The sequence below is a fragment of the Hemicordylus capensis genome, chromosome 1, assembly GCF_027244095.1.
Source record: "Hemicordylus capensis ecotype Gifberg chromosome 1, rHemCap1.1.pri, whole genome shotgun sequence".
In the NCBI taxonomy this organism is placed as follows: domain Eukaryota; kingdom Metazoa; phylum Chordata; class Lepidosauria; order Squamata; family Cordylidae; genus Hemicordylus; species Hemicordylus capensis.
The window spans coordinates 454697518-454723062 of NC_069657.1; the positions used below are offsets into that span (position 1 = coordinate 454697518).

The 25545-nt window shown below is 47.9% G+C and overlaps 1 protein-coding gene across 1 annotated transcript in view; it reads right to left on the reverse strand.

The window, feature by feature from the left end:
• Positions 1-12374: 12374 nt before the first annotated feature.
• Positions 12375-25545, reverse strand: part of PNOC (prepronociceptin) — a 57599-nt gene continuing 44428 nt past the window's right edge. The window contains exons 2-3 of the mRNA XM_053249374.1: positions 24751-24895; positions 12375-15287 (exon numbers count right to left, since the gene is read on the reverse strand). Coding sequence (XP_053105349.1) covers positions 14718-15287; positions 24751-24876 — 696 coding nt within the window. The 5' untranslated portion in view covers positions 24877-24895 and the 3' untranslated portion in view covers positions 12375-14717. The remainder of the gene's footprint in view (positions 15288-24750; positions 24896-25545) is intronic.

The window sequence follows — 25545 nt, forward strand, 5'->3', positions numbered from 1 at the left end:
GAGTGGTCATTCTTCAAGATCCAGCACCAGATGGAGTCTCTAGAAATGAAATATTCAAGTGGGTGAGTGAATGTCTCGTGTCTCTAGCAACCTTCACTATTTTTTAAGGGGGAACCTCGGAAGCTGCCTTCTCCCCAGTCAAACCATTGGTCTATCTAGCTCAGTATTGTCTTCACAGCGAGCGTGCAAAGAGTGAGCCGGAGTCGGGAAGGGGCAACACACAGCACTGCACGATGGGAATGGTCATCTCAGCAGGGTGCTGGAGGACTGTGCAGAGTTATTCTGCTTCGGCCGGAACTTCACACAGGCCCAATAAACAATCAGCTAGGGAGCTGCATTTAGGGTGGAGGAAGCTGCCACTGGCCCACAGAATCTGCAATGAAGAACATGGCTCCATTGCTCAATAGGAAGGCACTAAACAGTGCACAGCATCGAGTGGGTGGAATCCAGTCTTCAGTGCAGTGTCCTAATGGGTGGGGGGCTTGGGCAGTCATCCTTTTGTGTGAGAACTGGTAGGTACAAGTGTAGCCCCCTTTCCCCCTGTGAAATGTTGGAGGGTCTGGGCTCAGCTCATCTGCTTTGGCCATCTGGAATGATGTGGAACATAGGAAGCTGCCGTATATTGAGTCAGACCCTTGGTCCATCTAGCTCAGTATTGTCTACACACAGACTGGCAGCAGCTTCTCCAAGGTTGCAGGCAGGAGTCTCTCTCAGCCCTACTTGGAGATGCTGTCAGGGAGGGAACTTGGGACCTTCTGCATTCCAGCTTCCCAGAGCGGCCCCATCCCCTAAGGGGAATATCTCACAGTGCTCACATGTGGTCTCCCGTTTGAATGCAAACCAGACTGGACCCTGCTTAGCAAAGGGGACAATTCACGCGTGCTACCAAAAGGCCAGCTCTGGAAGTACTTGGCTATCCAGTTTCCATTTTTTGCACGCATGCAGTAGGTTGCCTTGCCATGCTCCCTCCCGCCCCATTCACAGCCATGTCCCTCTTTTCATAGGTGAAATGCTGGAGGGCATGTGGATCCTATTTCCCACAGAGGCCAATCAAAAGACCCCATTCCCCATCTCAAAAGACTGTTTATCAGTTGGCACAGCGTCCACTCACAGTTGTTAGCCAAAGAGCAGTTTCTGGCATGGTTCTTTCAGGCTGTCAGAAGGGGTGTACAAGTACATGCCAAGGATTTAAATGGTCATAGAGCCCATTTTGTGTGGGAGGCTCCACCTGATGTTGTTTTGGGTTCATTTGAACTCTCTTCTGTTTTGGGGCCCCTTCAGAACATAGAGCCCATTTTAAAGGTCTCTGTGTGTGGGACATCCTAGGCAACATTACATCAGCTTAGTAATAACACTACGTGCTTGCAGCTCACACAAATGCAAATGTTGTGCAAGAGTAAACCCATTGTTTCCAATGGGATTACTCTTGCACAACCCCTATTGTACAATTTTCACAAACTGCCAACATGCAGTTTCAAACACACACTGGTACTAGACTGGTGCAATGTTGCCTGTATGTCAGGCAGTGACTGACATGAGGAGGGAAATGGCTGAGTAGTCCCACTGAAATTAAAAGTTGTTCTAGTAAGAACTGGTCTGCCTACTTTCCTTTCACTATCTCTACAACTGGACTAAATATGGTTCAAGTTGAGGTCCACAAGTTAGATCTCTTGCACCTCAAATGTTCACACGTCTGCCATCTTGGATTGGGGTGGATGACATCTTCACAAACTACACCATTGAGGTATTCCTGTGTGTCACTCACTACAACTGCACCTTATTTGGTTCAAATTGGTTAGAAAGTCCACAAGTTAGCCCAGTTGTGTCTCAAATATTCACGCATCCACCATCTTGAATCGGGTTGAATGACACCATCACAAACTATGACATTGGGGCATCCCTATGTGTCCCTACAGCCATAGCAAATTTGGCCCAAATTGGTTAGGCAGTTCACATTAGCTCAATTGCATCTCAAAAGTTTACATGTCCACCATCTTGAATTGGGGTGGATGACATCATCACAAACTACACCATTGAGGTATTCCTGTGTGTCACTCACTACAACTGCACCTTATTTGGTTCAAATTGGTAAGAAAGTCCACAAGGTAGCCCACTTGTCTCAGATATTCACACATCCACTATCTTGAATTGTGTTGAATGACACAATCACAAACTATGACATTGGGGCATCCCTATGTGTCCCTACAGCTGTGTCCCTACAGCCATCATGTGTCATGTGTCCCTACAGCCATCATAAGGAGGGGTGGGGAAAAACTATGCAGGTAGTATTTGCAGGTATTTGCAGGCTATGCAGGTATTTGCTGTAGCAAATTTGGTTCAAATCGGTTAAGTGGTTCACAAGTTAGCCCACTTGTGCCTCAAAAATTTATATGTCCGCCATCTTGGATCAGGGTGGATGACATCTTCACAAACTACACCGTTGAGGTGTCCCTATAACTGTATATGATTTGGTTCACATTGGTTCAGCCGTTGCGAAGTTGATGGGTGGGGGGGACACACATACACGGACACACAGAATGCTGGGTGATCTCATAAGCCTACTAGAAAGTAGGCTAAAAAGGGTGAGGAGAGCTGGTTTTCTGGAGAATTGTCCCCTTTGCTAAGCAAGGTCTGCTCTGGTTTGTATTTGGATGAGTGACTACATGTGAGTGCTATCTGTTGCCACATATTCCCTTTAGGAGATGGAACCATACTAGCTCAGTGGCAGAGCATCTGCCTCCGTGCAGAAGGTCCCAGGTTCCCTCCCTGGCAGCATCTCCGGGCAAGGCTGGGAGAGACTCCTGCCTGCAGTCTTGGAGAAGCTGCTGGCAGCCAGTGTAGACAATCCTGAGCTAGATAGACCAAGGACCTGACTCAGTAGACGGCAGCTTCCTAAGTTCCTATGACAAGTTAGGCTAAATACTCGTCGTATTTGTAAGTTAGGCTAACTTGTCCTTTTAATTTCAATGGGACTACATTGAGTAATTTCCCTCATCATGTCAGCCACTATGTGCAAATAGCGGCATATTTTCCTGGAGCCCCCCCCCCCCCCGAATACAATCATTTCATTTCAAACCCTACAGAGAAAGAAAGCCATTTTGCATCACAATCCATGGCCTCTCGTCCGCTGAAGTCAGCCTCCCAACAAAAGTTCCTGGAATGGCACGGTGGCGGCACAGGGTCGGCTGCATGACCACGAGGACCTTTCTTGTGAATGGACGGATAAAATGGACCAAGAGTCTGCTGGGAAGAGGCTCTCTCCACACCCCAGCAGCGCTGCCTCATTCCGGCACTCTGCAGCTAGTGCTGAGTGGGCAGAAATATTAATTGGAGGAATTCTCCTTCCTGCAAGCTGATGACCTCTGGGCTAATCTTGCTAATGCGGCAGACTTCAGACCTGTCAGGTTTTCTCTTTATGCTCAATGTGCTGGAAAACGCAAGCTGGCTTCTCTCCCCGAAATTAAACTATGGCTCAATTACCTATTGGCTTTGTAGCTAATGAGGTTATGAAGGAGGTAAGCGGCAGCTCAGAGGTGGAAACTGGGTTAATTGAATCAGGGTTCTTAAAGCACTGTGACGAGAGGTACAGGATGCCCCTGGCAGGGCAGGCGTGAAGCAGGGCTCTATTCGTGCTTGGCATATAGAAGCGAGGACCGGCTAGAAAGTGCGGTGGCATAGATCCAGCCCTAACAGGCATGTTGCTGTTTAGGGTGGCAACCAGTTTGGAAGAGGAGCCTTGTGACACTGCTCAGGACTCAGGGAGAGAAGGATGGGGCTGCAGCTCCTGGGGGCAGAGCACTTGCAGTGGATGCAGAAGGCCCCAGGTTCAATCCCTGGCAGCATCGCCAGGGAGTGGTGTGCATGGAACTGGCGCTTGCCGGTCCGAAGGTGTGTGTGGGGATCTCTTCGAGGACTGGTCAGGGTGCTCTTTTCTCCCCCGCTGCATTTCCCCCGCTGGCACAGCCCCTTAAAAACGGGGCATTGCACCGTGTGCACGAGCAAGCGTGACATGCACCAGGCACTTCCGGTTACTTCTGGTCCGAGATGCAACGAGGCGGCAAGGAGGAAGGCTGCAGCCCCGCTGGACCGTTTTTAAGGACAGTGCCGGTGGGAGGAACGCAGTTGGGGGAGGGGGTAAGAGCATCCGCCCCAGTCCTTAAAGAGATTCCCCCCACCTTTGAACCAGCCGAACCCCCGGACATTCAAATGGGTTCAGAGGCCCTCTGCTGTTCCCCACACTGCCACCCCCCCCACGCTGCCCCTTGGGTTGGGATTTTAATTTCCCATCCTGACACACATAGAGGGTGAGAGGAAGGAGAAGGGGAAGGTGGAAAGTTTCACAATGGAGGGAACAAAGAAGTGGGGTCCCCACGGATCTGTGCTGGGACCAGTGCTTTTTCATTTATTCACAAATGGTCTAGGAGTTGGGGTAAGCAGCGAAGTGGCCAGATTTACAGATGACACGTTAGGGTAGTGAAATCCAGAAGAGACTGTGAGGAGCTCCAAAATGATCTCTCCAAACTGGGGGAGTGGGCGACAAAATGGTAAATGTGGTTCAGTGTAAGCAAGTGTAATGATGCATATTGGGGTGAAAACCCCCAATATATACGCTGGTGGGATCTGAGCTGTCAGTGACTGACAAGGAGAGAGATCTTGGGGTCGTGGTGGACAGCTCGTTGAAAATGTTGACTCAGTGTGCAGCAGCTGTGAAAAAGGCAGATTCCATGCTAGGGATCATTAGGAAGGGGATTGATAGTAAAAATGCTAATATTCTAATGCCCTTATCCAAATCTATGCTGAGGTCATATTGGGAGTACTGCATACAGTTCTGGTCACTGTACCTTAAGAAGGATATTGTAGAACTGGAAAGGGGGCAGAAGAGGGCGACCAATACGATCAGGGGCCTGGAGCACCTTCCTTATTTGGCAAGGCTACATACAACACCTGGGGCTTTTTAGTTCGGAAAAGAAGCGACTACAGGGAGACATGATAGAGGTGTATGAAATTATGCATGGAATAGAGAGAGTGGACAGAGATAAATGTTTCTCCCTCTAGAGAACAAGGTTGTGCCTATGAAACTGATGGCCATGGCGATTTCCAGATTATATCCTACAACAGTCTGTTAAGTGTGCTTCCGTACTGCCTGTGTTTTCACATCACAGTCCCTGCGCTGTCAGGAAGGTGCCGTTCACATTTTTGATGCCCTCTTTGCATTACAGTACTACAACGTAAAAAAAAGAAGAAGTTGTATTTCCCCATTATAGGAGGTTCACGCAAGCTAGAAAAGACTGCCCCACCTGCTGGTGGCTTTGCACAACACCCCTTAATTTACAGTTTCAAGACGATCCTGCCTGCCACGCCGAAGTAAACTACCGCTTAACAGTGTGTAATCTGAATAGCACCCGGGAAATTTAGGACCGACAAAAGGAAGTACTTTTTCACACAGCGCATAATTAATCTATCTAAGAGAGCGCCTTCTTTTACGTGATCCCCACCGCATGTTAAGATCATCTGAGGAGGTCTGTCTCCAGTTGCCACTGGTTCGTCTGGTGGCGACGCAGAGGTGGGCCTTCTCTGTAGCTGCTCCTGGGCTGTGGAATGCACTCCCGGCAGAAATTCGTAATCTGAGATCATTGCCGTCCTTCAGGAGAGCCCTTAAAACCTACTGATTTGGCCTGGCCTTCCAGGGTTTTAAATGATTAACTGTTTTAAATTGTTTAGATTGTTGCCCTGATTTTCAGGGCTTTTAGCTGTTTTATTGTGTTTTAATAGTTTGATTTTAATTGTTAATTTGTTTTAATTGTTTTTACCATGCTGTGAACTGCCCTGAGCCATTTTGGAAGGGCGGTATATAAATCTAATAAAACAAACAAACAAACAAATAAATCTATGGAATTCTTTGCCATGGGATGTGGTGATGGCCACCAGCTTGGATGGCTTCAAACAAATCCATGGAGGAGAGATCTATCAATGGCTACTAGTCTGGGGGCTACAGGCCACCTCCAGCAAAGGCATGATTTCTCTGAATATTAGTTGCAGGGGAGTAACAGCAGGAGAGGGGGCATGCCCTCACCTCCTGCCTGTGGGCTCCCCAGGGGCATCTGGTGGGCCACTGTGGGAAACAGGACGCAGGCTGTTCTTATGTTCTCAGTGGTGTGTTGTGTGTTACTTTGCCCTTCTCCTGCTGCTTGCCTTCTGATTGCGCAGGGATACGATTCCTGCATGGGCAGAAGGTAAGTAGGGGGAGAAGGGAGAAGCAGAAGCTGGAACACTAGGGCGGTGGGGTCAGACTGGTCCTGCTGGCCCAGCCCCTCTGTATCAGGGGGTGTGGCCAGTGCAAGGGGTGTGGCCACTGCACCTGGTTCAACGGGTGTGGCCGGGGTGCATTGTGTCTCCAGTACCTAAGCCAGCACTTTGCACAGGCATGTGTGGATCGGATCCAAGACATAGGATTGTTTTAAAAAAGAAAAAGAGAGCTTTGCACAGGCTGCTAAACACCTCCCCCACCTGCACGCAGTTTGAAGTAGAATTTGGAGTTTAGAAGAACTACAGCTGAATTTCTGTTTAAAAGTAAGTTGCTAGTCCTCCTGGTTCTGAGGGTTAGTGTGGGAATATAGGCAGTGTTGGTGAATGGCACCAGGAGTCAATGGGCAATGCTTCGGTACCTGCATAGTTTCCCCCCACCGCTCCTTATGATGGCCCCCATATTTCCCTCTTCACTTCAGGGACAGAGCTTCCAAGCAGTCCCTCAGAGTGGGGCTTGTTCAGGGCCCTCTGGTCACTCCTTTGGGCTGATATTTTGTAGGCATTCATCCAGTTTAGAGGCTTCCTTTTGGAGCTCTTTGCAATCCACTTGGCTTTTCGCGATCCTGATTAATAGGCCCTAAATGGCTTGGGCCCTGGGTATTTAAGAGAACATCAACTTTGCTATGAACCACACTGCCCATTGAGATCATTAGGAGAGGTAGGTTTGTCTGCAGTTGCCACCGGCTCCTCTGGTGGCTACTTGGGGACAGGCCTTCTGCATTGCTGCCCTGAGGCTTTGGAATGCGCTTCCTGCTGAAATAAGAGCCTCCCCATCTCTTACAACTTTTAAAAGGGCAGTCAAGATGCATTTGTTCACCCAGGCTTTTAATTAAATACCGCTTTAATATTAGTTTAACATTGTTTTAAAATATTGTTTTAAAATTTTAAATTGTTGTAATGTGTTAAGTTTTTGCTGTCATTTATTTTAACCAATGTTTTAACTTTTCTGTTATGCAAGTTTTGGGCAGTATAAACATATTTTAAATTAAAAAATTTTTTTTGGTGTCATTCCCAAATGTGGCGATTTCATGGCTCACTCCTGACTCTAGATAGTTAATGCATAAATGAAACAGCACCGGCTTCATAACATTTTCCAGGTCCTTTTTGGAATCCTGTTCGTATGGCATTCTTCTCTCTCTTGTGAGAAGATGTCGCTCCTACAGGTCCGGAAGAGATGAGTGAGTGCATCAGAAGAAGCCTGTAACAGCAGCACCCAGAAGCAGGGGCATAGCAAGGTTGGAGTGGGCCCAGAGACAAGATTTTTAAAAGCCCCCCCCCCGAAACTCAGCTCATGAAGCAAAGAAATCTTAAATGAGGCTGAATAGTGGTAACAAAAAGCACAGTAAAATTTATATATATATATATATTGTGGACGATGCAAGTCATTGAATGGTCCTAGAGAAAGACATGCTGTTCTGGTAGCTCCAGGTCTTAACACTCACATCAGTTTCGGAGGAGGAATACAACTGAAGGAACCCCGGAGGGGGGGGGGTGCGTGGCTGGGGGAGTCAGTCATGTGACTTGCCTCTGGGGGGGCCCCCAAGGCAGTGGGCTGCTAGACAACTGTCTCCTCTTGCCCTATTATAGTTACGCCCTTGCCCAGAAGTGAGGCCAGTAAGGATTACTGTAAATCACCCATAGCTTTTAGATGGGACAGTATAAAAATCAAAAAACTTAACTAACTAAAGAGCATATCCTGCCATGGTTCAAAGACCGACACTGGGGGACCAGTTGTTTCTGAGTGCAGTTCTAAGTGCTGGTTTGACCTACACAGCCCTGAACAATCTGGGTCCTGGGAACCTCAAGGACTGTTTGCTTCCACACAAATCTGCCCAACTATTGAGTACTTCTTCTCAGTTTTCTCTCTAACAGGAACTCCCAGATGGTGTTGACTACAACTCCCATAATCCCCAAACAAAAGCCATTTTAGCTGGGGATTCTGGGAGTTGTAGACAACAACAACTGGAAATCCCTGTTAGAGGGAACACTGCCTCTTCTGAGGCTTTGCACATCACACCTTCCCCTTCTGAGGTGCAGTGAGTCGGTGGAGCAGGGTCTTCTCAGTGGTGGCACCTTTCCATCAGAATTCCCCGTTCCAGGCCTCTGCCAGGCATCCATCCTCACTGCATTCATGTGGCAGGCAAAAAGGCATTTACATTTTCTCTAGTGTTTCCTGCTGCAGTTTGAGCCTCCTTTAGAATTTTTTAATGTGTGTGATTTTTAAAAATATGACTATTATTTTAAAATGCTGTTAGCTGCTTTAGGCAGAAAGCTGAGAGTTTTTTAAAAATGCCCACAAAGAGGGGTATTGTGGTGACCCCTTGGGCAGGTGCTATAGATCCAATATCTATCTATCTATCTATCATATTTTTATACCACCTGATATGCATATCTCTAGGCGGTGTACAAAATTTAAAATATTTAAAAGTCACAAATTAAAATACATGACAATAAAAACAATATAATAAAATTATTAAAACACTTTTTAAAATTATTAAAATTAATTTTAATTCTAATTAAAGGCCTGAGAGAACAGGAGGGTTTTGAGGTTCTTCCTGAAAACAAACAAAGAACGAGATGCTCTTATTTCAGCAAGGAGCTTATTCCAAATATTGAATTTCATTTTTCATCTGGGAAAAACCAAGGGAATCCACCTTGTGCTGAAGCAAACCCGTCATCTTATAGAAGTGGGCAGCCGCTGTTCTTTGGGTGGGAATAGAAGGCATTTTGCTCCTTTCTGATTCTGGTGGAGTGAGTGAGGGGTCCAGCACAGCTCTTGCAATGATTGCCCCGGGAGGGGAGAGGTCTTGTGGTCGCAAGCATGACTTGTCCCCATAGCTAAGCAGGGTCTGCCCTGGTTGCATATGAATGGGAGACTTGATGTGTGAGCACTGTTAGATATTCCCCTCAGGGGATGGAGCCACTCTGGGAAGAGCAGAAGGTTCCGAGTTCCCTCCCTGGCAGCATCTCCAAGATTGGGCTGAGAGAGATTCCTGCCTGTGAACTTGGAGAAGCCGCTGCCAGTCTGTGAAGACAATACTGAGCTAGGTAGACCAATGGTCTGACTCAGTCTATGGCAGTTTCCTATGTTCCTATGTGGATTTCTCTGTCAGCCCATCTGCAAGTTCAGAACAGCTTGAACCATTCAGTAATTTTCTTTCTCTAGATTTCTGGTTAAACATGACTACCCTTTTCTCAACAGGTCCTCCACATTGGGGTTGGCTGTGGGAAAGCTGTGCCATTAGCTCTTATTTTTATTATTATTATCCCACCAAGTCAGCCTGCAGGAGATAACGCCTAATAACTGTCGGAGATGAACCCTCCCTTGCTGATGGGCTAGTCTTTTAATCAATTCCTTAATTCCTCTTGTGCGTTTCCTCTGCCTTTTGTAATAGGAAACTTCTTCAGGAGTGGAATTAACCACTTTCTAGGACCCAAGAGAGAAAGAGAAGTGACAACTGGAAACACAGCAAGGAGAGGAGGGCGGAGAGAGAGAAGGAACAGGGGAAGAGCATGGGCTTCCAATATACACTGTATGTTCATTCGGTGTCAGACACAGGGTTTCCGTCCTGGTTGAAAACCATCATGAAATGTTACCATATGCATTTCTTCTGCTCCCGAATCTGGCATCACTTGTGTGTGGTAGCGTGTGGGGCAGCAGGAGTTACTCAGTGACGAGGGAAGGGCCTCCACTCCTTATTACCCTTATTTCACACAATGCATAATCAACTTGTGGAACTCTCTGCCACAGGATGTGGTGACAGCCAACAACCTGGATCGCTTGAAGAGAGGTTTGGATAACTTCATGGAGGAGAGGTCTGTCATCAACGGCTACTAGTCGGAGGGTTATAGGCCACCTCCAGCCTCAGTGGCAGGATGCCTCTGAGTAGCAGTTGCAGGGGAATAACAGCAGGAGAGAGAGCCTGCCCCTTTCAATTCCTGCCTGTAGGCTTCCAGCGGCATCTGGTGGGCCACTGTGCGAAACAGGATGCTGGCCTAGATGGGCTTCCTTGGGCCTGATCCAGCAGGGCTGTTCTTATGTTCTTATGTACCCTGTTTTAGGGAGAATTGTCCATGACTTTAAAAGACTGAGCCGTCCTGGGTGATACCGTCTTATCTCTAGGTCTCCACATAACTTGATGGCAGGAAACGCTTGCTTTGTGGCTTTTGATGCTTGCTAACTACTCTGTGTCACACCCCATCTCCCTGAGCTGTGTGAGTGAAGGGGTGTGGAAAGGGATGGAAACAGCTTTTGCAGTTCTGTGTTTGGCTAGAGGGGAAATTTTTTTTTCATTTTGCTGCCGGCTGACATGAAGCAAGCGTGGGGATGTTGTTGCTTTTGGGGGACTGATTCGGTTTGAAGACCAGCGGCTGTGTGCTCGCCTGCTTTCCCCTCTTGCTGAAATTGATGTCTATATATGCGGACACCAGTGAGTCTCCTGTCCTCTCACCTCACCTGGAAACCGACCCTGCCAAAGGTTGCCTCGAAACTCTCTCCTGCTCAGGGAAGTGGAAGAATGTGATACGGCCGCGTAAAAGGTTCCGAGGTGGAACTCCACCTTGTAGAACTTATATCTGTGGTGATCCTTATGGACACAGAACTGGCGCACCTGTGGGTGAGAGGGAGGTATTGCCAGGCTTGGAGTAACCTACAGTGACATTGGTTTCACAAAAATCTGGAGGGGGGGGCATATGGGGGCAAAAAAGCACTGAGGCAGTTTGGGTTTAACTCAGTGGAGCAGAATGTTTGTGGACTCAGAGGACACTTAACATACAAGCAGGTGGGTGGAGCTGATGGAACTCAAAGGTGAGTAAAGATGTGAAGGCCTGGGGGGGGGGGAAGGGAAATAATGAAGAAGAAAAACCCAGGGAAAAACCACACAGCCCCCCCCCATTTTTTTCTGGAAAACATGTCCCCCTCCCCACCAGTTCCCCCCGCCCCCAGGCTTTCACATTTCCAGTGGTGAGGAGGAGGAAGAAGGGCTTGGACAAAAAGAACAAGGAATTTCTGAGTTTGGAGAATACTCCCTCAGGACAGCCACAGTCCTTTCTACTGCTTCTAAGAGGGAAAGTTGTCTAAAACTCTTTAGTTTTCTCATCAGCCATGCCATACTTCTGTGTTTCCGAAGGGGAAGGGGGTTGACACATTTAAGCTCTTGGTGTGGAGGGTTAGACCCACCCCCCATAACCTAAAAACAACTGTATGCTTGTGAACACACCTGGGGAATGAAGGGGAAGTTGTGCACTGAATCTGTTAATCTGCTGATCGTTGGATGCATGTGAGTGCACACATGCACATGCCTGTGTGTGCGTGCGTACACACACGCGCACGCACAAAACGAACAACATTAGGTAGAACCTATTCACAGGAAGCTGCCTTCTACCGAGTCAGACCTTTGGTCCATCTAGCTCAATACTGTCTACCCAGACTGGCAGCAGCTTCTCCCAGATTCCAGGCAGGAGAGTCTCTCAGCCCTATCTGGAGATGCCAAGGAGGGAACCTGGAACCTCCTGCATGCAAGTGCTCTTCCCAGAGCAGCCCCACCCCCTAAGGGGAATGTCTTTCAGTGCTTGCACACCTGCCGTCCCCCAGTCAAAAGCAAACTCCCCCTCAGTCTCTACCGCCTCAGCAACTATTGATGATTACACTGACCCGTTCACCATCCATTAACTCTTGGAAGTTTCGGGCTGGCTGAAAAGGAGCTGGGCCTGAGCACCAGACGGGTGCCCCCCACAATCCCACCCCAGGAAAGAGAACAAAATAAAAATGGCAGATGAAGGAAGACCCGGATTAGGGGAGGGGGCGCCTCTCTGGGTCACTAACATTGGGTTTTTCACCCTCACCCACAAACCTGGGCAATGCTCGCTGGCCAGGGATCTACGGCTATGTTTTGTTGCAGGTCCATGCCTGCGAATCTCTGTAGGCGGGACTAGTGGTGGCCCATATCTCCCATTCAGCCATGGGGCAGGTGAGCGGGCAGGGTTGCCCAGCAGAGTCAGGGTGGGGAGGGCCAACTCAGGGCTGCACAGTAACGCCATCCTCATTGACGGTGTGCCGATCACAATGCTACAGTAGAAATAGAAAACTAATTTATTAATCTTTTCTCTTTTTTTCCTTTTTGCTCTGTACAAGTTTAATGGAGAACTCTTTGCATATGAAACAATTAAAAAGAACAGGGTTAGGGTTTGTTTCTCATTTTTGTTTTTTGTTTTTGCTTCTTGACAGTTAACAGGAGGAGGTACCCCACCCAACTACATTGCTGATTATTGGTCATGCGTCGCCGTGTCTGAGGGTCGTGATCAGGCAGGGTGGAGAGGAGCACGGCAGTGGGAGCCAATTTGGCTTCTCCTCCTGGCAGTTACAAAAATACACCTTTGAATGTGACAGCCCAGAGATAGTGGCTTGGACAAAATGCATGCCATGGGAGAGAAAGAGGGAGAGGAGGAGGAGAAACTTGGAGCAAAAATGCACAACACCATGGCACTGCCAGGCCAAAGAAGTCGACCCCATTTGGCAACATATCCTGTCCCTTCCGTTCCGTCAGCAGAGGATTCTTGATTCTGTCCAAGTGAAATCTCTGTTCTCAGTAAAAGGAGGTCCTAAACCTGAATCCCAGAGTCCAACTCCATGTCTAGTTATTTACAAATGTCCCATGCAGACCTTCGAGGAAGTAAGAGCTAATCAACACATTCCACAAACTGAAGTGGTGACATTCAGCCTGCAGGTGGGGATGGTGCTGTATTTTTGAAAGCTCCCAAACAGAAACCTCCCCCACAATCTAGAAGAGTAACATATCAGAGATAAAGATTTAGAGCAGTCCTCTCCCTTAAGGACTAGTTTACTGTATCCTGGGAGCCTTTTACATAGGTCAGCATGGGGTGGGGGTGTGGAAATGACCCCTCTACCTGCACTCTGAAGTCATCCCATCTAGAATTTATCCTGTTCTAGGCTGAGTTGGGCTCTCCACTGAAGCAGGGATCTAGAAGGGACACGTGAATACGACAAATGTTTATAAACTGCTTTTCAACAAAAGTTCCCAAAGTGGTTTACATAGATATAAATAAATAAAATGGTCCCCTGTTCCCAGAGGGCTCACAATCTTAAAAAGAAACATAAGATAGACACCAGCAACAGCTACTGGAGGGATGCTGTGCTAGGGATGAATAGGGCCAGTTGCTTCCCCCCCCCCGCTAAATATAGAAAATCACCACTTTAGAAAGGTGCCTCTTTGTTCAGTTAGCAGAAGATACAGACCTTGGACAGCTCCAAGGAAAAAGGAGTCAGCACCTTGGATAGCTCACAGTACAGAAGCAAGAGTTGGGTATACTTATATATAATGGATGTTGCTCCAGCAGAAGCCTGGAACTGACTGTCAGTTTTCCCCCCTACATGCTGACTTTGGCAGTACTGGGGGATTTTGACTTGATCTAGCAAATCCTCAAGGGACTCTTCTGAATTAGAGGATTAGGGCAGGGCTGCTCCCTAAGGTTGTGATGGGGTCAGTGTTCCCTCTAACAGGGATTCCCAGATGTTGTTGACTACAGCTCCCATAATGCCCAGCTGCAATGGCTTTTGCTTGGGGATTATTGGGAATTGTAGTCCACAACATCTGGGAATCCTTGTTAGAGGGAACACTGGATGGGGTGTGGACCCTGGCTCTCCTGATGGCATGGGTTTGCCTGGGGCCTGAGCCATAGGGTCTTTCCACTCTGTCTCAACTCTGGAATTGTCCACCTCATTCCCCAACTGAGAGGGATCTTGAAGCCAGGGACATGACAGAATTTTGCCAGCTCATTCTGCAGTATGGGTATAGCAGCAACAGGTGGTAGAATGCTTAGGAGGTAGAGTGGATTGTGCCATTTCAGACGGTAAGGGGGAGAATGCCATTTTTTCAAGCTCCCATAGAAGAAAAGAAAATCCCCCCTAACTCCCAAACTATCATTCTATTAAGAAGAAAGATTCTAGCTCAGTCCTGCTCCCTGCTAGTATTCTTCTTGCAGGGAGCTTTTGATGTAAGGAAGCTTTAAAAAATGTGATTCCTCTACCTGAAGTCTATTATGGTACAGTCAGTTCTACCACTTATGACCTCTACCACCTCATTCTCACTTCAGTTTTCTGCATGTGTAGAACAGGTCTTCTGCCCTCACTGGATCTCACTTCAGATTAAATCTGTTCAGGACTGGGCAATAAGGATGACAAAATATTATCATATGACATAATTTTTGGATGCACTGGAAATGAACCCTGCACCTCCTCTTTGATGGCAAGGGTTGTGTGTCTGGAGTGGGGCAGTGAGGAAGGCAAGGCAGGAGACAAGAAACAGGGTTGACTTCTTTAGCCATGACAGATCTGAAACTGATTCACTACATGGTGGTGGTACGAAAAAAACACCCAGAGGAAGTCCATCCGTCTAGATCTCATTCTGTTCCTTCGGGTCGTCAGCCAAACCGTCGTACTCAATGGAACGTGGGGACATCCCGAGGTACTGCTTCAGGAATTCGCTGAACCTCTTCTGATTGTGCCACTTCCGGGCTGACTTCCGGGCGCCGATGAAACCTCCGAACCGTTTCTGGAGCTCTTGCACTCCAGGTTCCTCTATCTGCCCGTAACTGAATGGTCCACTCAGGAAGCCACCCAACCCCTTGGGGATATCCAGCTGGTCTTGGAATTCCCCCACTGGGACTTGGCCTCCATTGTTGGTACCATCTTCTGCCTCCAGTTGGTGGACAGGGCTGCTCCCTTTGGACACTCGCTTCTCATCTTCAGCCTTGCCAAAACCCACCATCCCGGTTAGGTCACCCAGATGTTTGAGGTTGCCTCTGCCTCTGAGCAGGCCATCCTCCCACATCTCCAAGGGCTGATTCAGTGCTCCTTCCAGGCTGTCGGGAACTAGAGGCAAAGGTGCCTTCCTACTTGCCTTGCTGCAGAGCTCCCAGGTGGTGCTGGAGACGAGCCTCCCTTCACATTCCATCACACAGATCTGCAGGGAGGAAAGAGTAACCATTAAGGGCATCTTTCATTTCAGAAGTCCGCGGCAAGAGTAAAATTAATCATTTCTCTCTCTCTGGGGGAGAAAAACTACCAAAAAGCTATTAAAGTGCCCCCCCCATCAGCTGCAGGCTATTTAAAAAATAATCTCTCTTTTTCTTTTTAAACTAATGGTTGAAGAAGAAGCCAGACCATAAACACAAAGTCTCAGAATCCATAAGAACATAAGAGCAGCCCTGCTGGATCAGGCCCAAGGAGGCCCATCTAGTCCAGCATCCTGTTTCGCACAGTGGCCCACCAGATGCCACTGGGGAGCCCACAGGCAAGAGGGATTGTTAAACTGAAGTGTGGGGTTTTTTATATTTATTTTTTATTGCTCCCCACTTAAACATTTGCACAACTGCCAAAAATTAGGAGTTTCAGCAACTGTTCTTTCAATGAGTGTCGCTGTAAACTCATAACCATTTTAATTATGATGATTACAAGCAGTTAAGATGCCAATTGTCTATATTCTCATGTACAAATGGCCTTGACTTGATCACCATACCTGTTTTATTGGGCTTTATGAATTGTTTTGCCTCTGCTCATTCCAGCGGTTGCCAATGCAATTATTTTTTCTTGACTTCTAAGTGGGGGAGGCAACCTATTTCCCCCCTAAAAGGTCTAGACTTATGAGTAATGCTGAATTTTAGGGTAGAGGGAAGACAAAGGAACAGTTACAAAAATTCATCATTTGGAGAAACAAGAATATTTTCTGTCTCTCCCATAACCCTAGCATTTGAGGATCACAAGTGGAGCTTTAAGCGAGGCTTAGACAAACCCATGGAGGCAAGGTCTAGCAATGGCTGCAGGCCACCTCCAGCCTCAGAGGCAAGATGCCTCTAAATGCCAGTTGCAGGGGAGTAACAGGAGGAGAGAGAGAAGGCACACCCTCGGTTCTTGCCTGTGGGCTCCCCAGAGGCATCTGGTGGGCTCCTGTGGGAAACAGGGTGCTGGACTAGATGGGCCTTCTTGGGCCTGATCCAGCAGGGCTCTTTGTGTTCTTACATTCTTAACAGGGGACAGTCAATATATTGGAAGTTTGGTGGGAGAAGGACGAGAGCGAGAATTGGGGGAAGCGGGGAGGGTGGGGGAGCAAGGAAAACCATTGGCAATTGGTGACAGTTGCTGTTCAGAGTTATAAAGAAAATGTAGACTCTGTAAAGAGAAAAGGGGAAGAAATGCCAAACACAGCAACTGAGAGGACATCCTAAACACAAAAACTAAAAAAAAGAAAAGAAAGCAACAAAATAGACTATACCAAACAAAAAAACAAAGAAAACGGTCCTGACAAGTCCCTCCCGGTGCAACATTTCACATTCCTTCTGCCCATCAATACCCTGTTCTGGCTCTTCCTCACAAACTGAGTGAGTGAGTGATTAAGTGCCGTCAAGCTGGTGTCAGCTCTTAGCAACCACATAGATAGATTCTTTCCAGGATGATCTGTCTTCAACTTGGCCTTGAAGGCCTTTCAGTGGTGCATTGTTGGAATCGAGTCGGTCCACCTTGCTACTGGTCATCCTCTTCTTCTCTTTCCTTCCACTTTCCCCAGCATTATGGACTTCTCAAGGGAGCTGCATCTTCACATGATGTATCCGAAGTATGATAGTTTGAGCCTGGTCATTTGTGCCTCGAGTGAAAATTTGGGATTGATTTGTTCTGTGATCCATTTGTTTGTTTTCCGGGCTGTCCACGGTATTCTCAAAAGTCTTGTCCAGCACCAAAGTTCAAAAGCAACAATACTTTTTCTATCTCGCTTTTTCAAAGTCCAGCTTTCACATCCACAGAGTGTCATGGGGAAACCCATTTTCCGAACTATTCTAATCTTTGATATGTCATGGCATCTAAATATCCTTTACATAAGAACAGCCCTGCTGGATCAGGCCCAAGGAAGCCCATCTAGTCCAGAATCCTGTTTCACACAGTGGCCCACCAGATGCCACTGAAAGCCTACAGCAAGAGTTGAGGGCATGCCCTCTCTCCTGCTGTTACTCCCCCACAACTGGTACCCAGAGGCACCCCGCCCCCAAGGCTGGAGGTGGCCTAGAGCCCTCAATAGCCGTCAATAGACCTCTCCTCCATGAAGTTATCCAAACCCTTCTTAAAGCCATCCAGGTTGTTGGCTGTCACCACATCTTGTGGCAGAGAATTCCACAAGTTGATTATGCATTGTGTGAAACGTATCCAGTGGTAGGAACTACAGACTACCTTGCAGCTTCTTATGTCTTAAGAATATAGGGAGATAAATTGCCTCTTATACTATTTTTTTAATGCTCCTCAGTGTAACCCGCCCCCCATTATTACCTCCTATTACTTTGGATTACAAGTTTATCCTGCTTTTCTTCCATCATGCGGCTCAGGGGAGTGTACACTAAGTTCCTAGGCAGTCACCCATCCTGGCATTCACTTGACTTAGACCTGCTTAGCTTCAGCAAGGTGGCTGCATCATGTGCCTTCAGACCAAGCTCCTCTTTCTCTCTGCTATGCTAGATTTTTGTTTGCAAGTTGTTTTATTCTTTTTGACATAGGTTGAATTTAAAGAAATCTCTCTCTCTCTCTCTCTCTCTCTCTCTCTCTCTCTCTCTCTCACACACACACACACACAGAGTGCAGAATCAAAAAACAAGTGGTCCAGATGATTTCACCCTAATGCTAACAGAAGAAAAGAATTGCCTTTAGAAATGGATGCATGAACGAAATATGAATAATTCTGCAATTAGAACATAAAGAAAGAGAGTGAGAGTTCATCCAGACTGTCTTCTAATCCCCACCCCCACTTCCTTTTGAAAGGTGAGCGGCAGCCATTCTTGCTTTTGCACAACAGGTCTTCGATGGGAGTCAGTGCATGCTCAACCGCTCTCACACAAACACCACCACCTCCACTCTCTTTTCATAAGGAACTTGATGCCGTGAGCCTAGCACTGCAGTCAGGAAAATAAAACAAGGTATTTGCCTGGATCATTTTTTGTTCCAGGTGGATTAGGCTCGTGCAAGCTTTTTGGACGTGCAAAGAGGTGGTTCCACCAGATGCCGTCCATGAGCCTGCCTACTCAGCGAGATTCATTGGCACATGCACGGAACTGATCCTTCCCAGGTGACTCTCAGCAGCACCCCCTAATTCTGAGAGTAGCCAGATGTCTCTGCCCGCCCCCCCCCACCGGCACAGCCCTTGTGCCTCCGCTCTCTTGCTTGATGGCTTGCAGAGGGCATGTTCTTTCTGCAGTGCCCTTGGAGTACATTCAAGGTGGAGCCCATTACCGAAGAAATTCGTCATCTCGCGGAAATGAGGAGGCCGTGCGGCACGGCACAGAACAGGGATTGCTCTCCAAATGAATCTTAATGACCTGTCCATTGCACACTGTTTAATTGTACAGGAGAGCTTTCGCTAGCACTGGGCACAGAAGATTGGCCCACTGAACTGAAGTAGAGTTCATTTTGTGGGTTCATTCATTCATTCCATTCCAGCCTTCACAAACTACACTGTCCATCCATAACAGCAGGAGGAAGTAAATGTGCGCTGTCCAAGGCCAAATGTCTCTTTTAACATTTTGATTACCACTTCCCTAGTGCTTCAGAATGAATGATAATGAGAAAACACAACAGAAGCAGAAAAAGAATACAATATCTAAATAATCTAGATATGACAGCCATTTGCATAAATGGGAGCAGAAGAATGACTTCACTCTGCCTGAACTCTGGCCACCAAAAGCCAAGCCAAATGAGCAAACCTTAGTTTGAGACTCTGTGGAAGTCTTGGAGCAGCTTTTGTTGAGGAATTACTGCAGCTGAGCAGATGTGAATCCGATTGGTCCCTTGGATTAGAGGCCTCTGGGCCCCCCACATCAGAACAAGCTACAAGTGCAATGATGAAATACATTCCCCCAAAGCCTGAGCTTCCTATAGGACATTGGGTCCTCATTTCGACATGTCTCCAGAGATGAGAATTTTACAATACTCTCTGAGAGCCTCCGCAAACAGTCTTCTCTGGGACCTCACCATCTGGATGGCAGGCTGAAATTGGCTGACCTCCAGACTCATGCTGCACTAGCACAACAAAAAAGGGTTGTGCAACCCTCAGTGACAGACGTTTGGGTGGCTCAGATGGCTTTCTGGGGATGGGGCGGGTGTCATAAATGGCGGCTTCCCACCTGCACCAGTGCTGTTAGCTGGGAGGTTGCGTTATTTGTTTGTTTGTTTGTTTGATTTTTAGACCGCTCTTACAAAATAGATCAGGGCGGTTCACAAACATCAAAGACCCTTTAAAACAATTTAAGAGCACTGGAAGGCCAGGCCGAACAGGTAGGTCTTTAGGGCTCTCCTAAATTCCAATAAAGAATTCAAATTATGGATGTCTGTTAGGCTGCACTCTTACTGCCTCCTTGCTCTGGATGGCACTCAGGGAACTGCCTCACTTTGCCTTTTGCTGATGAAAATGCAAGTAAATGGTGAAGAGTACCCAAAGGATCTGCCAAAAATGGATGAGCAGCAGAGGTGCTCTTACCCCATGACTTCCAGGCCAAAGTCCAGAGGCTCCACACCCTCTGGGGGCCCTCAAATCCCTTTTAGTCTGTCCCGGGTGGTGTGGTCACCACACTGCTGGCCTGCATGATGCCAGGTGACGAAGTGTGACCGTGACCTGTGATGGGCCGCCAAGCGTGACCTCTGCTTTAGAGACAGAGGAACATAGGGACAGAGGAAGCTGCCATAGACTGAGTCAGACCCTTGGTCCATCTAGCTCAGTATTGTCTACACAAACTGGCAGCGGCTTCTCCAAGGTTGCAGGCAGGAATCTCTCCCAGCCCTTTCTTGGAGATGCTGCCAGGGAAGGAACTTGGAACCTTCTGCTCTTCCAAGAGGGGCTCCATCCCCAGAGGGGAAGATCTCACAGTGCTCACACTTCTAGTCTCCCTTTCATAAGTAACTAGGGTGGACCCAGAGGGGGTGGGGGTGGGGAAAAAAAATCTGTGGGATGTGTGTTGAAATGTTTCTGCTAAGGCATCTTGGCATCAATAGACCTGTTTTATAGTCTTGCACACTTGTGAGTTCAGTTGTTGTTTGTGCCCTCAATAATCCACGTGTTAAAAATACTGCCTGTGTTATGATGTGTGTGTGTGTGTGTGTGTGTGTAGGGGGATGATGCTTAACTTGTGGGCAGGGAAGGATGGCTCCAAAGGCCTTTAGGCCCAGGCTCCAAAATCACCTAGGTGCACCTCTGATGAGCAGACCATGAAGCAGCAAATGAGGTTTAGTGTCAGTAACCTTTGCTAACTGAGCAAAGAGGCACCATTCAAAGTGGTGACTCTCTTATATTTAACAGGGGGAGAGCACCTGGCCCTATCCAGACCCAGCACAACATCCCTCCAGTGGCTGTGGCTGGTATCTCCCTTTGTGTTTCCTTTTAGACTGTGAGCCCTTCTTTGACAGGGAAAAATCTTACTCCCTTTTCTATGTAAAGCACTTTGAGAACTTTTTGTTGTGGTTGAAAAGCAATGTATGAATTCATCATCATCATCATCATCATCATCATCATCACAACAATGACTTGCTATTCACATTGAGGCAAAAAAGCTTCACATATACTCTGATGGGGTCTTTGCTGTTAGTAACTAACCAAAAGAGATATCTTGGAGTTCTGAGGGAGAGCTCAGTGAAAACATCAGCGCAGTGTGCGGCAGCTATGAAAAAGGCAAATTCTTGCTAAATATTATTAGAAAAGGGATCAAAAACAAAACTGCAGATATTGTAATACCTTCCTAGAAATAGGCAGCTGTATTTGGGACAAAGTGTACCATTCTGGTCACTGCCTCAAAAACAACAACAACAATATTTAGAGCTAGATTCAGGGCAGAAAAGGCACAGGAAATGACTAAAACGACCAGGAAAGATTGAAGCATCTTCTCTATGAAGAAAGGCTAAGGCAGGTGTTCTTATACGTGAGTCCCCAGGTGTTCCTTCGACCATTGCAGGATGATGAGAATTGTCATCCAGCAATGTCTGGGGACACAAGGTTGAGAACCCCTGGGCTATGGCAGGGGGTCCTAACCTGTGATCCTCCAGATGTTCCTGGACTACAATTCCCATCATCCCCAGCCACAATAAATTTGTGGCTAGAGGAGGAGAGCTGGTTTTGTGGGAGCAAGCATGAATTGTCCCCTTTCCTAAGTAGGGTCCACCCTGGTTTGCATTTGAATGGGAGACTACATTGTGAGATCTTCCCCTTAGGGGATGGGGCCATTCTGGGAAGAACATCTGCCTTCTTGCAGGCAGAAGGTTCCAAGTTCCCTCTCTAGCAGCATCTCCAAGATAGGACTGGGAGAGACTCCTGCCTGCAACCTTGGTGAAGTCACTGCCAGTCTGTGCAGACAAAACTGAGCTAGATGGACCAATGGTTTGACTCAGTATATGGCAGCTTCCGATGTGCCTAACATCTGGAGTATGACAGATTGGGAATCTCTCAGCTAGGGCATTCGGGGCTTTTTAGTGTAGGAAAAAAGATGACTATGGGTGGGGACATGATACAGGCTGAAAAAATTATGCATATGTAGAGAAAGAGGAGAGAGAGAAACTTTGCTCCCTTGCTTGTAATCCTAGAACATGGAGGCATCCAATGAAACTGATCATCAGCAGTAGACACAAGATTAACAAAGGGAAGAAAATGAACATCAGAGCTCTTCTTTGTCCCTTAGTTTTGGTGCCCTTTCCTAGCTTGATGCTTCCACTTTCTGCTTGGCAGAGGATTGATTAGATGGGTGCCACAAGCAAGAAAAGGGGGCTCATCAGTCCTGGCGGAAGGCATTTCCAAGGCAGCTCAGGTGGTGACGCGACCCGTGAGGAAAGCAAGTACTGCCGCGCTAATGTGTCCATTGGGCTCCACTCAACGAGAAACAGAGGCAAGGCAGGGTAGGGAGCGGGAAATCAATACTCATCAAATGAGAAGGAGCAAGAACAATAAAGGGAGAAACGTCCCTTGGAGAAGCGACACCATTGATCAACAGAGAAGGAAGAAAGGTGCAATCTAGTGAATGGTGCTCATTTGAGGCTTCATCTCTCGGCTCAGCAGCCCGGGCGCTGGCTTGTCGTGACCCTTCCAAGCTGGAGTGCTGGCCTTGTGGGAGAAAGCATGAATTGTCCCCTTTGCTAAGCAGGAGCCACCCTGACTTGCGTTTGAATGGGAGGCTACCAATGTAAGCATAGTAAAGTATTCCCCTTAGGGGATGGGGCTACTACTCTGGGAAGAGCACCTGCCTGCTTGCATGCAGAGGGTTCCAGGTTCCCTCCCTGACGGCATCTCCAAGATAGGGCTGAGAGAGACTCCTGCCTGCAAACTTGGGGAAGACGCTGCCAGTCTGTGAAGACAACACTGAGCTAGATGGACCAATGGTCTGACACAGTAGAAGGCAGCTACTTATGTTCCTATGGAAACATAGCACTAGGGCTGCAGAATGGCCCCCCTGCCTAGAATATAAAAACATAGGAAGCTGCCATATACTGAGTCAGAACACTGGTCCATGTAGCTCAGTATTGTCTACCCAGACTGGCAGCAGCTTCTGCGAGGCTGCAGGCAGGAATCTCTCTCAGCCCTCTCTTGGAGATGCTGCCAGGGAGGGAACTAGGAACCTTCTGCTCTTCCCAGAGCGGCTCCATCCCCTGAGGGGAATCTCTTACCGTGCTCACACTTCTAGTCTCCCATTCATCTGCAACCAGGGCAGACCCTGCTTAGCTAAGGGGACAAGTCATGCTTGCTACCACAAGACCAGCTCTCCCCTCCTTGACTCATCAAGCCAAGCTCAGCCTACCAGTGTGTAAAACGGACTGCCAAGAGCTCAACTAACAATTAGGGCTTGCTGTGCCTGAGGCTTGTCAGGCACATGGTGGGTGGCCGTCCATGGCTAGTAGGTCCATGCAGTCAAGGGGCCGTAGGGGCTGCTGTGGTCCGGGCAAGGCATTTTCCAAGTTTCAGGCTGCAGCACCTAGAGCAGGGGTGGGCAAACTTGGCCCTCCGGCTGCTGTTGAACTACAATTCCCATCATGGAGTTGGGGATGATGGGAGTTGTAGTTCAACAACAGCTGGAGGGCCAGATTTGCCAGCTCCTGACCTAGAGGCATTCTGATACTCACAGCATCGCAAGGTGCAGATTCGATGGTCAGCACCATGGAGAGTTCACAGCGAGACTGCCTGTTTCAAGACAAGCCAGATCGGAGACTCAAGGCCAAATGAGATGTTTTGTGGGATTCCCTGGCTTGAACTTCTGATGGCCTTTTCAGAAGCAACTAGGAGGAGCAGGCCATTTAGACCAGGGCTGTGGTCAGGGGGAAGAAGTGGGGGCAGCCTGTCCTAATTCTCTGACTTAAATCAACACCCACAAAGCTACTATTAGCTACAGAGGGGGAAACTTACAGGCATAATTGGCTAAAGGTATATTTAGTGTGAGGGGGAATTTGGATGAGGGGCTGAAGTGAGGGTGGGGGAAAAGGTTAGACCTCTCTTCCCCGATCCATATTGCCCCCCACTCATGGTTGCTTTTTGAAGTATATTTCTGTCCATAATTGGAATTTCTGTATCACATTAGTTTGGCCTATGTTGTCAAGCAGAAGGCTTGGAAGGATGCTTCCTCCAGCAATGGTCTGGAGCCAATGGAGAGTTTAAACAGTGTGCAAAGCTCCACCTTCTTAGATGAAGCCTGTTCGGGAGTTAGAGAAACGGTCCTTCAGGCACAGGCTCCTACATGCCTGCAGTACCCCTTCATTTCTCACTCTCCGGCTTAGTGGAGTGGTAGAGAAAGGTCCTCCTGAGGAGAACCTGATGGAGACCTATCCCACCAGAAGCCCTCACAGGTCGGAGCCCTCACTGTCCACTGGAGTTCCTCCTCTGTGAGGTTCCCAGCAGAGTAGCTCCTATGCTGATTGCGCTCCAAGACAATTTAAGATCTGAGCTCCCCCATCATAGGAACATAGCGACATACTGAGTCAGACCATTGGTTCATGTAGCTCAGTGTGGTCTACACAGACTGGCAGCGGCTTCTCCAAGGCGACAGGCAGGCAGGAGTCTCTCCCAGCCCTATATGGAGATGCCAGGGAGGGAACCTGGAACCTTCTGCATGCAAGCAAAAAGCTGCTCTTCCCAGGGTGGCCCCATCCCCAAGGGGATTTTTTAACAGTGTTCACATGCAGTCTCCCATTCAAATACAAACCAGGATGGACCCTGCTTAGCAAAGGCAGCAATTCATGCCTGCTACCACAAGAGCTGGTATCCTCCCTTGGATCACTGGAGTCTTCAGAGTTCTCCTCTGATGGAGTGGGACAGAAGGAGGTGAGACCAGGACCTGCCATACCAGCAAGATGTTGTTTCTATTCACATCGTGGGCAACAACCAGCTGCTATGTGAATGAACCAGCTGTCTGCCTCAGACTACTCACAAGAAGGCTGAAGTCATCCTGATGCCTGTACAAGTGTCTGTGGCAGTTCAGGCAGTCTCTGCGGCAATCGCTGAGTGCGTGTGCAAGCAAGCAAAACGACAAGATGCTCCACAGAAGGATCCTCATGATGCCGGGTCTCAAAAACCTGCGGAAGGAACAGGAATAGTGAGGTCAGGAGACGGGTTGCTTCCTGACTCTTGGCAAAGAGTTCTCCAACACTTGACTCTCAGGATGGAAGGGAAACCCAACTCTTAGTGAGGACTTCTGTACTTGAATGCATCATTTGTCATTCTTGCGATTGAGAAGTTTTTGGCCCTTTCCTGTGGAGTGAAAGCTATGAATCCCTTACAAGAATTGACATTGTTACGTGAATATCAAGAGTGCATTATAAAGTGGTGACTCCTGTTTCCCTCCCTCCCTCTCACACAACACTAGAACTAGGGTTGTGTTCCCCCCCCCTTTTGTTTTGTTTTGGGCCCGAATCCGAAATACACCCGTTTTGTTCTTTGTTCGAAACCAGCCAATCCAAAATACCCCAATTTTGTTCTTTGTTCAAAATTGCAAAATCCGAATCCAAAACATTTTGGATTTTAAAAAATGGCCCCAGGGAAAAACTAGTGGGTGGGGGTGGTAGTGCCTAATGGGTGGAAACTACCACCCAAATTTCAGAGGAATTGGGCAAAAGGCTGGGTTTTGGTGAATTTTTGAAGTATAGGATTTTTCACTTAGGGAAGAATTGAGGATTTAGCAAAAGTATAGCTTCATGTTGGGAGGAAAGGGGTGGCCCAGAGCAGA